This window comes from Hyaena hyaena, unplaced genomic scaffold, assembly GCF_003009895.1.
Source record: "Hyaena hyaena isolate Hyena2069 unplaced genomic scaffold, ASM300989v1 scaffold_960, whole genome shotgun sequence".
Lineage (NCBI taxonomy): Eukaryota > Metazoa > Chordata > Mammalia > Carnivora > Hyaenidae > Hyaena > Hyaena hyaena.
This window is the reverse complement of record NW_024081589.1, coordinates 553,606-570,098: the sequence shown is the minus strand read 5'-3', so window position 1 is coordinate 570,098 and position 16,493 is coordinate 553,606. Positions and strand designations below refer to the sequence as shown.

Here is a 16,493-nt window from a genome sequence, read left to right as displayed (position 1 = left end):
CACTACTTTGAAGCTCAGAAGACATAACTGACTTATCTAATATACAGAAATGAACACAACGAGTTAGAAAAAATGAAGAGACAGAGAAATATTTCAAGGAACAGGCCACAACGATAGCAAAAAAAATGTTAAATGAAATAAAACTAAGCAATATACCTGATAAAGAATACAAAGTAATGTTCATAAGTATACTTACTGGACTTAAGAAAACAGCAGAGGATCTCATTAAGACCTTTAGCAAAGAAATAGAAAATATTTTAAAAAGAACAGCTTAACGATAACCCACAACCCTCGGACCAACTAACCCACAAATAACTCAATAACTGAAATTAGAAATACACTATAGGGCCACAGATGATATGATACTCTACATGGAAAACCCGACGGACTCCACCAAAAGTCTGCTAGAACGGATACATGAATTCAGCAAAGTCACAGGGTACAAAGTCAATGTACAGAAATCGGTTGCATTTCTATACACCGACAATGAAGCAACAGAAAGAGAAATCAAGAAACTGATCCCATTCACAATTGCACAAAAAAAATCATAAAATACCTAGGAATAAACCTAACCAAAGATATAAAACACTGTATGTTGAAAACTATAGAAAACTTATGAAGGAAATTGAAGAAGTCACAAAGAAATGGAAAAACATTCCATGCCCATGGGTCAGAAGAATAAACATTATTAAAATGTCAATACTACCCAAAGCAATTTACACAATGTAATCCCAATAAAAATTGCAGCAGCATTCTTCTCAAAGCTAGAACAAACAATCCTAAAATTCGTATGGAATCACAGAACACCCCGAATAGCCAAAGTAATATTGAAGAAGAGAACCAAAACGGGAGGCATCACAATCCCAGACTTTAGCCTCTACTACAAAGCTGTAGTCATCAAGACAGTATGGTATTGGCACAAAAACAGACACAAAGACCAATGGAATAGAATAGAGAACCCAGAATTGGACCCACAGATGTATGGCCAACTAAACTTTCACAAAGCAAGAAAGAGCATCCAATGGAAAAAAGATAGTTTCATTAGCAAATGGTGCTGGGAGAACTGGACAGCAACATGCAGAAGCATGAAACTAGACCACTTTCTTACGCCATACAGAAAATAAATTCAAAATGGATGAAAGGCCTAAATGTGAGACAGGAAACCATCAAAACCTTCGAGCAGAAAGCAGGCAACAACCTCTTTGACCTCAGCCACAGCAATTTCTTACTCGACACATCTCCAAAGGAAAGGGAATTAAAGCAAAAATGAACTATTGGGACCTCATCTTGATAAGAAAAAAACTTCTGCACGGCAAAGGAAACAATCAACAAAACTAAAAGGCAACTGACAGAATGGGAAAAGATACTCGCAAATGAGATATCAGATAAGGGGTTAGTATTCAAAATCTATGAAGGACTACCAAACTCAACACCTGAAAAACATATAATTCAGTGAAGAAATGGGCAGAAGATATGAATAGATGCTTTTCTAAAGAAGACATCCAGATAGCCAACAGACAAATGAAATGATACTCAACGTCACTCGTCATCAGGAAAATACAAATCAAAACCATACTGACGTACCACTTCACACCTGTCAGAGTGGCTAAAATGAACAAATCAGGAATATACAGATGCTGACGAGGATGTGGAGAAAACGGCACCCTCTTGCACTGTTAATAGAAATGCAATCTGGTGCAGCCTCTTTGGAAAACAGTGTAGAGGTTCCTCAAAAAATTAAAAATAGAACTACCCTATGACCCAGGAATAGCACTACTAGGAATTTATCCAAAGGATACAGGAGTGCTGATTGATAGGGGCAATGTTTATAGCAGCACTTTCAACAATAGCCAAATTATGTAAAGAGCCCAAATGCCAATCAACTGATGAATGGATAAAGAAGATGTGGTTTATATATCCAATGGATACTACTTGGCAATGAGGAAGAATGAAATCATGCCATTTGCAGCAACGTGGTTGGAACTGAGGGTACTATGCCAAGTGAAATAAGTCAGGCAGAGAACGACAGATATTATATGCTTTCAGTCATATGTGGATCTTGAGAAACTTAACAGAAGACCATGGGGAAAGGGAAGGGGAAAAATAGTTACAGGAAGGGAAGGAGGCAAACCATAAGAGACTCTTAAATACAGAGAACAATCTGAGAGTTGATAGGGGCATGGGGGAGAGGGGGAAATGGGTGATAGGAATTGAGGAGGGCACTGGTTGAGATGAGCACTGGGTGCTGTATGTAAGCGATGAACCATGGGAATCTACCCCCAAAACCAGTAGCACACTTTACACACTGTATGTTAGCCAATTTGACAATAAATTATAATTTTAAAATACACTATAGGGAATAAATGATAGATTAGAGGAGACAGAGGAACATGTCAGCAACCTGGAAGACAGGGTAATTGAAAGCAATGAAGCTGAAGAACAAAACAAATTAAAACAAATAATAAAAAATGAAAATAGGTTAAGGGAGCTCAGCAACATCATCAAGCATAATAACATTCACATTATAGGGATCCCAGAAGGAAAAGCAAGAGAGAGGGCAGAAAATTTATTTGAAGCAGTAATAGATGAATACTTCCCTAATCTGGAGAAGGAAACAGATATCCAGATCCAGGCAGCACAGACAGCCTCCAACAACATCAGCCCAAAGAGATCTACACTGAGACACATAATAATTTATATGGCAAAACCTAGTGATAAAGAAAGAATTTAAAAAGCAACAAGAGCAGACTGTTACATACAAGGGGGAACCACAAAAGTCTATCAGCTGATTTTTCAGAAGAAACTTTGCAGGCCACAAGTGACTGGTATAATATATTCAAATTACTGAAAGGAAAAAACCTGAAACTGAGAATACTCTACCCAACAGGGCTACCATTTAGAACAGAAGGAGAAATAAAGAATTTCCCAGAACAAAAAAAAAAAAAAGAAAGAAAAAAAAAAGTTTAAAAAAGTTCCTCACTATTAAACCAACCTTACAAGAAATGTTAAACAACATAGGGTATTTGTCCTTCTCTGTCTGACTTATTTCGCTCAGCATAACTCCCTCAAGGTCCATGCATGTTGCTACACATGGCCAGATTTCATTCTTTCTCATTGCCATGTAGTATTCCATCATATAGATAAACCACATCTTCTTGATCCATTCGTCCGTTGATGGACACTTAGGCTCTTTCCATGTATGGGCATGTGGGGCGGGGGGAGATGGGCATGGAGGAGGGCACTTGTGGGAATGAGCACTGGGTGTTATATGGAAACCAACTTGACAATAAACTATCTGTAAAAAAAAAAAAGAAAATTCTCTGTATGATATTACAATAATGGATACATGTCATTATGTTTTTTTCTAAACTCACAAAATGTTTAATAGTGAACAAGAGTGAACCCTAAGGTTAACTATGGACTCTGTGTGATTATGATGTAGATTCAGTGTAGGTTCTCCCTTATTTAAAAAAAAAGTACCATTAAAAATATAATAATAATAAAATAAAAAATAAATAAACATTAAAAAATTTTTTAAATAATTCTTTGCACTATCTGGGGGTGCCTGGGTGGCTCAGTTGTTTGAGCATCTGACTCTTGATTTCGGCGCAGGTCATAATCTCACAGTTGTGAGATTGAGCCTTGTGTGAGGCCCTGCGCTGATAGTGCAGAACCTGCTTGGGACTCTCTCTCTCTCTCTCTGCCCCTCCCCTGCACGCTCTCTCTCTTTCTCAAAATAAATAAATAAACACATTTTTAAAAAGAAAAAAAAGAAAAAAGAAATGTTAAACAAAATTCTTTGAGTGAAAATAAAAGGTTATAATCATGATTAAGAAAATTACGAAAAGAAAAAACTTCACAGGGAAATTCAAGCATATAATAAAAGTAGTAGATTAGTCACTTAGAAAAATAGTATGGAGATTAAAGCACCAAAAAAAGTAAAATTAATTATATCTATAAAAATTAGTCAAGGGATTCACAAAATAAAAGGATGTAAATAAAATATGACATCCACAAAACATGTGAAGGGAGGAGTAAAAATTTAGTGCTTTTAATGAGTTCAAACTTAAGTGACTATCAACTTAATATAGACTGCTATATGCATACGATGTTTTATACAAACCTAATGGTAACCACAGATCAAAAATCTATAGTAGATACACAAGAAATAAAGACAAAGGAATCCAATCATATCACTAAACAAAGCCATCAAAACACAAGGGGAGTGTAAGAAAAAAAAGGAACAGAGAAGAACAACAAAAACAACCATACAATAAGTACATACCTAGCAATAATCACTTTCAATGTAAATGAAATAAATGCTTTATTTAAAAGACATTGAGTTACTGAATAGATAAGAAAGCAAGACCCACTTGTATGTTGACTACAAGAGACTCACTTCAGATATAACAACACATGCAAATTGAAAGTGAAGGGATGGGAAAACATTTATCATGCAAATGGAAGCAAAAAGAAAGCTGGGGGTAGGAATACTTATATGTCAGACAAAATAGACATTAAAACAAAGCCTGTAACAAGAGACAAAGAAGGACGCTACATAATGAGAAAGGGAACAAATCTATAGGAGGATATCACAATTGTAAATATTTATGCACCCAATAAATACATAGTGTTAACTATTAACAGACATAAAGGAAGAAATTGACAGTGATACAATAATAGTAAGGGACATTAACAACCCACTTATATCAATGGATATATCATCCAGACAAAAAATCAACAAAGAAACGGTGGCTTTGAATGACACATTGGACCAGATGGATCTAACAGGTATATATATATATATATATTCCATCCAAAAACAGCAGAAAATACATTCTTTTCAAGTGCACATGGAACATTCTCCAGAATAGATCACATGTTAGGCCATAAAACAAATCTCAATAAATTCAAAAAGATTGAAATTATATTATGCGTGATTTCCCTCCACAACAGTATGAAACTAGAAATCAATCACAAGAAAAAAATGTGGAAAAAACACAACTACATGGAGGCTAAATAATATGCTACTAAACAAAAATAGTCAATGAAGAAATTAAAAAGAAAAACACAAATACATGGACAGGAATAAAAATGAAAGCAAAATGGTTCAAAATCTTTGTGATGCAGCAAAAGCTGTTCCAAGAAGGAAGATTAGAGCAATATAGTCCTTTATCAAACAAAACAATACAAAACAAAACCCTTAAATAAACAATGTAACTTTACATCTAAAGAGCTAGAAAACAAAAAACAAGCAAATTCCTGGGCCAGTAGAATGAAGAAAATAATAAAGATTAGAGATGAAATAAATGAAATAGAGACTTTAAAAAACAATGGAAGAGATGGATGAAACCAGGATCTGGGTTTTTAAAAAACTTTTTTTTACATTTATTTATTATTGAGACATAGAGTGAGACAGAGCATGAGCGGGGAGGGGCAGAGAGAGAAGGAGACACAAAATCTGAAGCAGGCTCCAGGCTCTGACAAGCATTCAGCACAAAGCCTGACATGGGGCTCGAACCCACGAACTGTGAGATCATGACCTGAACTAAAGTCGGACACACTTAACCAACTAAGCCACCTGGGTGCCCCAGATTTTTAATAAACAAAAATGACAACCCTTTAGCCAGACTCATCAAGAAAAAAAGATTCAAATAAATACAATCAGAGATGAAGGAGGAGAAATAACAAACAACACCACAGAAATATAAAAGATTATAAGAGAATATTATGAAGAATTATATGCCAACAAATTGGACAACCTAAACTAAATGCATAAATTCCTAGAAACATACAACCTTATAAAACTGAATCAGGAAGAAATAGAAAATTCTAACAGACTGATTACTAGCAATGAAATTGAATCAGTAATAAAAAAAAAAAGTCCAGAACCAGCTGGCTTCACAAGTGAATTCTACCAAATATTTACAGAAGAGTAAAAACATATTCTTCTCAAACTGTTCCAAATAACAGAAAAGGATGGAAAGTTTCCAAATTCATTCTATGAGGCCAGAATTACCCTGATACCAAAGCTACATAAACATACTAAAAACAAAAACAAAAAAAAAAACAAAAAAAACACCTTATAAGCCAATATCTCTGATGAACATAGATACAGAAAATCCCCCACAAAATATTATCAAACCATATGTAAGATTACTATGAAAAATCATTTGCAACAATTAATTGACATTTATTCAAGGAATGCAAGAGTGGTTCATATTTGCAAGTCAATCAACATAATACATCATATTAATAAGAGAAAGGATTTTTTAAATGATTGTTAGAAAAGATGCAGAAAAGCATTTGACATAGTAAAACATCCATTAATAGTAAAAGCTCTCAACAAAGTAAGCTTAAAGAGAACATACCTCAATATAATAAAGGCCATATATGAAAAACACACACCTAACATCATGCTCAAGGGTGAAAAACTAAGAGCTTTCCTTCTAAGATAAAGAACAAGACAAGGATGCCTACTTCCAACTTTTAGTCAACAAGTACTGGAAATCCTAGCCACAGCAGTCAGATAAGAAAAAGAAATAAAATACATCCAAATTGGTAAGGAAAAAGCAAAACTTTCACTGTTTACAGATGACATGATACTATGCATAGAAAACCCTATGGAGGAGGGCATTTGTGAGGATGAGCACTGGGTGTTATATGGAAACCAGCCTGACAATAAACTATTTGTAAAAAAAGAAAGAAAGAAAAGAAAAGAAAGAAAGAAAGAAAGAAAGAAAGAAAGAAAGAAAGAAAGAAAGAAAGAAAGAAAGAAAGAAAGAAAACCCTAAGGACTCCACCAAAATACTACTAGGACCGATAGCTAAATTCAGTAGTCACAGGATACAATATAAATAAATAAAAATTTGTTGCAATGTATACACTAACAATGAAAGAACAGCAATAGAAATTAAGAAAACAATCCTATTTAGAATTGCAACAAAAATAATGAAATACCTAGGAATAAACTTAACCAAAATGGTGAAAGATCTGTACTCTGAAAACTACAAAATATTGAAAGGAAGGAAATTGTTAACACAAACAAATGGAAAGATATTCCATACTCATGGATTGTAAGAACCACTATTGTTAAAATGTACATTCTACCCAAAGCAATCTACAGATTTAACACATCCTAAACAAACCAACAACATTTTACACAGAATCCTAAAATTTGTATGGGACCACAAAAGACCCTAAATAGTCAAAGCAATCTTGAGAAAAAATAGCAAAGCTGGAGGTATCATGCTTTCTGAGCTCAAATTATACTACAAAGCTATAGTAATCAAAACAGTATGGTACTGTTTGACCAATTTATCTATGGCACAGGAGGCAAGAATACATGATGGGGAAAAGGCAATCTCTTCAACAAATAGTGCTGGAAAAAATGGACATTGACATGCAAAAGAATGAAACTGTACCACTTTCTTTCACCATAAATAAAAATAAAGTCAAAATGGATTAAATGTGATACCTGCAACCATAAAATTCTTAGAACAAAACATAGGCAGTAATTCCTCTGACATCAAACATTTTTATAGATATGTCACCTCTGGAAAAGAAAACAAAAGTAAATTAAACTATTGTGACTACACCAAAATAAAAAGATTTTGCACAGCAAAGGAAACCATTGACAAGACAAAATTCTGCTTACTGAATGGGACAAGATATTTGCAAATGATATATCTGATAAAGGGCTAATATCCAAAATATATAGAGAATTTATACAACTCAACATAAAAAAACAAATAATACAATTAAAAATGGGTATAGGACCTGGATAGATATTTTTCCAAAGAAGACATACAAATGGCCAAAATACACATGGAAAGATGCTCAGTAACATTAATCACTAGGGACATGCAAAACAAAACCACAATGAGCTATCTATCATCTCACACATGTCAGAATTGCTAGTATCTAAAAGGCAAAAAATAACAAGTGTTTGTGAAGATGTGGAGAAAAATAAACCCTCGTGCAAAGGTGCAAGTTGGTAGGAATGCAAATTGGTGCAGCCACTGTGGAAATATCCATGAGGGTACCTCAAAAAATTAAAAACAGAATTATCACATGATCCAGTAATTCCACTACTGAGTATTTACCCAAAGAATATGAAAACACAATTTTGAAGAGATATATGCACCTCTATGTTTATTGCAGTATTATTTATAATAACCAATATATGGAAGCAACCCAAGTGTCCATCCATAGATGAATGAATAAAGAAGTTACACACACACACACACACACACACACACACACACACACACATTTTAACGAATGAAATCTTGCCATTTGCAACAATATGGAATGATATAGAGGATATAATGTGAAATAAAATAAGTCAGACAGAGAAAGACAAATACCATGTGATTTCACTCATGTGTGGAATTTAAGAAACTAAACAAATAAACAAACAAAAAAAGTGACAAATAAGACTCTTAAATACAGAGAACAAACTGTTCTCTTGTTGCCAGAGCAGAGATAAGTGGAGGTATGCATGAAATAGATGAAGGGGATTAAGAGTACATTTTCCCTAATGAGCACGGAGTAATGTATAGAATTGCTGAATCATTATATACTATACCTGAAACTAATATAACACTATGTTAATTATACTTTAATTTTAGAAAGGAAAAATACTTATGGGATGCAGCATAAGTAGTTCTAGGAGAGAGGCTCATAGTGATAAAACCCTGAAGAAAAAAATCTCAAATGAACAACCTAACTTTACACTTTAATGAAATAAAGAAGAACAAACAAAACCCAAAGTTAGTACAAGTAAGGAAATAACTAAGATCAGAGCAGCAATAAATAAAATTGAGACAAAAGGACAATAGATCCATTAAGTTAAGAGGTGATTCTTTTAGAAGACAAACAAAACTGACAAACCTTCAGCTGGACTCAACCTGAAAACAAGGAGAAGTCTCAAATAAATAAAATCAGAAATGAACAAGGAGATGTTACAACTGATACCACAGAAATACAAAGGAGGAACTTAACTGAGGACCATGGGGGAGAAGAAGGGGGGAAATGGTGGGGGAAAGGGAGAGAGGCAAACCATGAGAGACTCTTGAATGCTGAGAAACAAACTGAGGACTGATGGATGTGGGAGGGAGGGGGGAGATGGGCATGGAGGAGGGCACTTGTGGGGATAAGCACTGGGTGTTATATGGAAACCAACTTGACAATAAACTATTTGTAAGAAAAATAAATAAATAAAAATAAAAAGCGAAAAAAAATTAAAAAAAAATAAGGGACTACTATGAACAATTATACACAAACAAATTGGAAACCTAGAAGCAATGGATAAATTACTAGAAACATAAAACCACAAAGACGGAATCATAAAGAAATAGAAAATCTGAATAGACAGATTATTAATAGGGAGACTGAATCAATAATCAAAAACCTCCCAACAAAGAAATGTCTAGGACCAGCCATATTCACTGATAAATTCTATCAAACATATTTAAAACAGAATTAATACCAATACTTCTCAAAATCTTTAAAAAATATATAAGAGGAAGGAACACTTCCAAACTCCTCCTATAAAGACAGCATTACTCTGATACCAAGACCAGATAAGGATGTCACAAGAAAAAAAATTACAGGTCAATATCTCTGAGGAACATAGATGCAAAAATCCTCAACAAAATATTAACAACCCAAATTCAACAGTACATTAAGGATCATACACTGTAATCAAGTACAATTTATTGCAGGGGTGCAAGTCTGGCTTAACATGCAGAAACCAATCAATGTGATCATTTCAATAGATCAGAAAATCATTTGATAAAATTCAACATCCATTTATTATAAAAATATCTCAACAAAGTGGGCATACAGGAAACATAATTCAACATAATAAAGGCCACATATGACAACCCCACAGCTAACATCATACTCAATAGTGTAAAGATTTCAGCTTTTTGTCTTAGATAAGAAGCAATACAGGATGCTCACTCTCCCTGCTTTTATTCAGCATAGTTTTAAAAGTCCTAGGCAAGAAAAAGAAATAAAAGTCACCCCGTTAAAAAATAAATAAGTCACAGAGTTGAAAAGTAAGCAGAAGTAATAGTCAAATAATATTGTAGTAACATTGTATTGTGACTACACTAATCGTGGTGAGCACTAAGTAATGTATAGAATTGTTGGAGCAATATGTTGTACACCTGAAACTAATATAACATTGTATGTCAATTATACTGTAATAATAAATTTGTAAGCATCCAAATCATAGAGATAGAAAGAAGTAAAACTGTCACTATTTTTGGATGCCATATTGTATATAGAAAACCTTAAAGGGTTGCCTGAGTGCCTCAGTCTGTTAAGTCTGAACTTGATTTCATGAATCATGAGATCAAGCCCCATGTTGGGCTCTGTGCTGATAGGGTGGAGCCTGCTTGGGATTCTGTCTCTCTCTCTCTCTCTCTCTCAAAACAAATACATAAACTTTTAAAAAAGAAAAGAAAACCCTAAAGAGTTTACAAAAAATTCCTGTTAGAACTAATAAATTCAGCAAAATTGCAGGAGTAAAAATTAATATACAAAAATCTGTCACATTTCTATATACTAATAAACTATGAGAGAAATTAAGAAAACCATCTGATTTACAATTGCAATAAAAATTGTAATATACCTACAAATAAACTTAACCAAGGTGATGATGAAAGACCTGTACTCTGAAAACTACAAGATATTGATGAAAGAAATTTAATAAGACACAAATAAATGGAAAAATATTCTGTGTGCATGGATTGGAAGAATTAATATTGTTAAAATGTCTATACTGCCTAATGCAATCTACAGGTTCAATGCAATACCTATCAAAATTCCAATGGGATTTTTCATAGAAATAGAACAATATCAAAATTTGTATAGAACTACAGTAGTCCCTAACCAACCAATGCAACCTTGAGAAAGAAGAACAAAGCAGGAGTCATCATGCTCTATAATTTAAAACTACATTACAAAACCATAGTAATCAAAACAGTATGATATTGGCATAAATACGGACACATAGATCAATGGAACAAAATAGACAGCCCAGAGATAAACTCATGCACATATGGTCAATTAATTCATGGCAAAGGAGCCAAGGGTATACAATAAGGAAAGGACAGTCTCTTCAATAAATGGTGCTGGGAAAAGTGGACACCTACCTGCAAAACATCACTCACAAAAATGAACTCGTATGGATTCAAGACTTGAATTTAGACTTGAAACCATAAAACTTCTAGAAGAAAACTGTTATAAGTTCCTTGAGATAAGACTTGTCATGATTTTTCGATTTGACATCAAAAGTAAAGGTAACAATACAAAAAAAAAACCAGATGAGACTACTAAAAAGCTTCATCAACAAAAGGAAGAGGCAACCAACTTAATGATAGAAAATATTTTCTATCATATATCTGATAAGGAGTAAATATACAAAATATATAAAGAATTCATACAACTCCATAGCACAAAGCAAACAACAATCCAATTAAAAAATGGACAAAAGATCTGCATAGATATTTTCCTAAAGACAAACAGATATATGAAAAGGTATTCAACATTGCTAATCATCAGGCAAATGCAAATCAAAATGACAATGAGATACCACGTCATGCCTTTCAGAGTAGCTATTATCAAAAAGACAAGAAATAAATGTTGACAATGATATGTAGAAAAGAGAACCCTTGTGCACCATTGGTAGAAATGTGAATTGGTGCAGCTACTAAGGAAAACAGAATGGAGTTTTCTTAAAAAATAAAAAATAGAACTACTATATGACCTAGCAACTCCACTTCTGAAGAAAATGAAAACACTAACTCAAAAAGATATAGGCATCCTCATGTTCACAGCAGCATTATTTACAATAGTCAAGATATGGTAACAACCTAAGTGTATAGTGATGGATGAATGGATAAAGAAAATATGGTAGATGTGTATGCAATGGAATATTATTCAGCCCTAAAAATGAAGGAAATCTTGGCATTTGCAACAACATGGATGGACCTTAAGGGCATTATGATACATAAAATGGATTAGACAGAGAATGAGAAACACTATATGATCTCACTTACATGTAGAATCTAAAAGAATGAGCTCACAGATATGGGAGTGAGGGTTAGGAGATGGGCAAAATAGGTGAAGGTGGTCAAAAGGTACAAACTTCCAATTCTAAAATAAATGAGACATCAGGATATAATGGACAGAATGGTGACTATAGTTAATAATACTGTTTTGCCTATATGTAAGTTGCTAAGTGTGTAGACCTTAAAAGTTCTCATCACAAGAGAAAAAAATGTAATTAAACGTGGTGACAGATGTTAACTTACTGTGGTGATCATTTTGCAATATATACAAATATCAAATCATTATGTTGTACCCCTAGAACTGATATAATGTTTTATGTCAATTATATCTCAATTTAAAAAAAGAACTCCGGTTGTCCTTTGGCTCTCTTTTAATTGCTCTTGCATAATCAGGCCAGATTCATGTCCTCTAGGAACTGTGTCATTGTCCAGGAAGTGGTACTCAAAAATATTAGAAATTTAGGAATTATGACCATTTATGGGGAAATCAGCAGAATCCCAGCTCTGCCAATTCCTGGATGTTTGACCATGAGCAAGATGCTTCACCTCTCTGATCTTTGGTATCCTCATTTCTAAAATGAACCTAATAATGTGTTCCCTACTATACACAGTTGTTGTAAGGATTGAAATATAATAGCGTATTATCAGGATTAGCACTCTTAAACTGGAAGCTCCCTATTCTGTATACCACTAAGATTGTGTCATAAGACTTATGTCATCTTAATGCCTGTAATGGGTATCTTTTGAAAGCTACCTTTGAAAAGAACAGAGCTCAGAGGCCATCTTCAGGGATGGTAAAACTCAGGTGGAAAGTAAGTGTCCAAGTTGAGTCAGGGGAATGTGTATGGCACCAAATCTCAGAAAGGGAGATTTTAATACTGGGGACTCAAACCTTGGAATTTGAACTTAAGACTGATCAATTGTATCCTTTTCTCTTCCCCTTCCTTTTTTTCTCTGTTCTTCTCTTGTCGTTTCAGGTGCACGATGACTGCCGTAGACGGTTTTCCAAGGAATGCTGGTTTGGAAGTCATCGAACATCAGTCATTCCTCCCACTGCCCTCAGCGACCCTAAAGGGGATGGTGAGTACCTAAACTTTAACCTCAGAATCTATTTCATTGGGAAGGAAGGGAAGGTGCTAAGACTGGGGAAATTTTTTAATTAAATTGTTATTATCAACCAGTCAAACGTTTTTGGGGGGTAAGAATGTGTGTATATGTAAAGAGAGCTCATGTTTCTTTTTAGACCTTTGGGATAATGAATGTTGATGTTTATGGTGTATATGTATGTGGGCATATACTCTGTAGGCTCTGTCCCAATTGTTTATAAATTATCAGAATTGATTTCAGCTTTTTCATGATTTTCAGACACTAAATAATCCATAAAATAAGTTTGCTTGCATCCAGGTGGTCAAGGAAGAACTACATAAAGGACCAGGTTATGTTACTAGAATGGACACTAATAACAAGGTTGTCTCCAAATCTGAAACTAGCATGATTATTGCCCCAGCATGCTCTGCTCCTGCTATGTCAATTCCTAAACACTAGTGATTTATTGATAACTCTATTCATACAGTGTTGGAAGGCTACAAAGAGATCCAAGATAAGAGCATATCTAGAGTTTATGGTTATAGTAGACCCAGGATATTGATATGACAATTGACATGACATATGGATATAATATAACAAAAGGTAGCATATGCTAGGCACCAAAGGAGTGACACTTGGAGACACTTGGTGATCAGAAAATGTTAGCACTGTCAACTAATTATAGGAGGGGGGTTGCACGGAAAGGAGGCAGCAATGAAATCAAAGCAGCAAGAGTAAACTTTCTATAGAATCTTCTATCAGAGGGTCTAGAGATGTTAGAACAGATAAAACAGGAGCAGAGGAGAGGGATGTTTTGTTTAGTTTTGTGTTTGTTTTTTAAAGTATGATGAGACATAGAAACAACATCATGTAAGGGATAAAAGAAAGCCCAGGCAACCATGAGTTTTAGTCACTTACTAGCTAGGTGACCTTGGGTAATTCACTTACGTTCCCTGAGCTTCACTTTCCACATCTGCAAATGGAAATGATACCGTATATTGTGAGGACAGGTGATAATATGTAAAGGGACTGAATATCAAGAAACATAGCACCAAAGGACAACAAATTTAAATCACTAGTCTTCTAGCCTAATAAAAAAATGTAGACTCCCACAGGGATACTTCACTTTTTAGCAATTGCTAACAATGCTTTTTGAGTATACCTCTACTTCCCCACTTTTTCTTTGCTTCCGGGAGACTCTCCTTTCTGCCATTGAGTTCCTCATTTGCTTTTACCATTATTCATTATTAAATAATGGGAGCTGTCAAGATCAAAATCACATATCACAGCTAAAAAGAGCTGACCTATTTTACTAACACCAAGGAATTTAGAAATCTAATACATTTACCAACTGACACACTACTGTTTCACTAAGCCAGCAAAGAGATACACTGCCCATTAATTTCAGTTTGTGTATGGTTAGCTTCACTCTATTTATGGTCAATTACACTTACTGGAGGGGAAAATTCAAACCCTTTCTGGAATATTTCATTTATATTTCACTAATATGTAATATTTCACTAATATGGTAATTTATACAACTCTGACATGTGGTGGTCCACTGGTCTGGGAGTTGTCAGTGAACCAGCATTTCACTGACTTAAGAATTATCCCCATATTGATGTTTTCTGCCCATTTTGTTGGGAAGAGCCAGCATTTGTTGACAGCAAATAAAAGAAAGAAATGTACATAGGTTCCTTAGTCAGAGAACAAAAGTGGGCAAGGATTCTGTAGCTGGTAAAGCAGAGTTTTAGAACTGGACATAACACATGTGCACATGTGTACATATACATATACACACACTCAGAACCACTCTAGTCTCTTCCAGTTCATTTTCTAGCCCTAAAACAGATACATCCATATATACATTGGTACAGGGAATGAGCCATTCACACAGGTTTCTGCAGGTTTCTTTCATGTTTCCTTAGTGACATGCACAAACACAAAGCTAACTTCACTCAGGGATGCATGCATATATTATTCTCAAATCTACTCAAATATTTACCCAAATAAAGTCACTTACCAGATAGTTAACTAGAGAGGTGATGAGCTGGATGACTTGGTAAATTAAAGATGCTTGACTGGACAGGGAAAGGAAGTGAGTAGGGAGAAAACAGGATTGATAGAAGAGAAAAAGTAAAAAAAAACTAGTCAGCCAAGCAAACTCAAGCTGCTATGAAAGTCAATCTAGTCTTAAACCTGAGACTTTGCTCACCCAAACAGGGGGACCTGGAGAAGATGTCTAAGTAGACTGAAGATATCTCAGCATCCCTCCAATCACCATAAATAGGTATTAAGGGGCTGCAACCTCTTCTTTGTAGTTAGCCAACAGGTCTGTGCTTCCTGTCCTTAGGGAGTTGAGGTTTCATAGTTTGTTTTTTCTTATCCTATCACTTCTTATTCCTGTTATAGATAATCAACTAATGGTGTTGCTTTCTTCTTTTGCTTTCCACCAATGACATAGTATTATTGCTTAGAAGCACCTGAGCTAAGCCATTATTTTTGTGTAGTATCTCATCTAATACCCCATGAGCTAGATTTTAGCCTTTCCTTCTACTCATCTGCAATCTTGATCCAACTGAATCTCACTCTTGGGACACTTTCTTTCAATAACATTTATACTCATGTGTATTGTGAGGGTTAGATGAACTAACATTTGTTATTGTTTTAAAATATAGGAAGTGGGGGCGCCTGGGTGGCTTAGTCGGTTAAGCGTCCAACTTTCGCTTGGGTCATGATCTCGCGGTTCATGGGTTCGAGCCCCGCGTCGGGCTCTGTGCTGACTGCCAGCTCGGAGCCTGGAGCCTGTTTCAGAGTCTGTGACTCCCTCTCTCTCTGACCCTCCCCTGCTCATGCTGTCTCTCTCTCCTAGAAATAAATAAAACATTAAAAAATATATATACAGGAAGTGGATCAGTAAGCTGTCTTCATGCTAATTTAACATCCTTCTGTGATATGAACTGAAAAAAATTGAGAGGGACTATAGGCTCTCAGGTGTGGGGAACTGTGGTTGTATTAAGGCAGCTCAAAGAAGCATGACTTTTTTTTGCTTTTTTGAAAGGCTCTTTCAGGCTGTTGAGTCATCCGGAACTTAAAGTCAACTAACTCCTCTAAGCCCTTTCACACTATCCTGCCAAACCAAGTTCCTATTGTCCAATTCTTGTACAATTTATGTCCTCGGGCCTAAAATCCAAGCTTCACATTTATCCCTTTTTCATCTTGTTGACATTGACCAATCTGCCCATTAGGTCATTTTTCAATCTTGATTCTGTCATCCAATAGCTTTCCCTCCAGTTTTGAGTACTTCAAAGTTGAGAAGCC

The 16,493-nt window shown here is 34.9% G+C and overlaps 1 protein-coding gene across 1 annotated transcript in view; it reads left to right on the top strand.

The window, feature by feature from the left end:
- The window catches only part of DGKK (diacylglycerol kinase kappa), a 189,571-nt gene that overhangs the window by 114,724 nt on the left and 58,354 nt on the right, over nt 1–16,493 (top strand). The window contains exon 8 of the mRNA XM_039221173.1: nt 13,064–13,166. Within this exon, the coding sequence (XP_039077104.1) occupies nt 13,064–13,166 (103 nt within the window). The remainder of the gene's footprint in view (nt 1–13,063; nt 13,167–16,493) is intronic.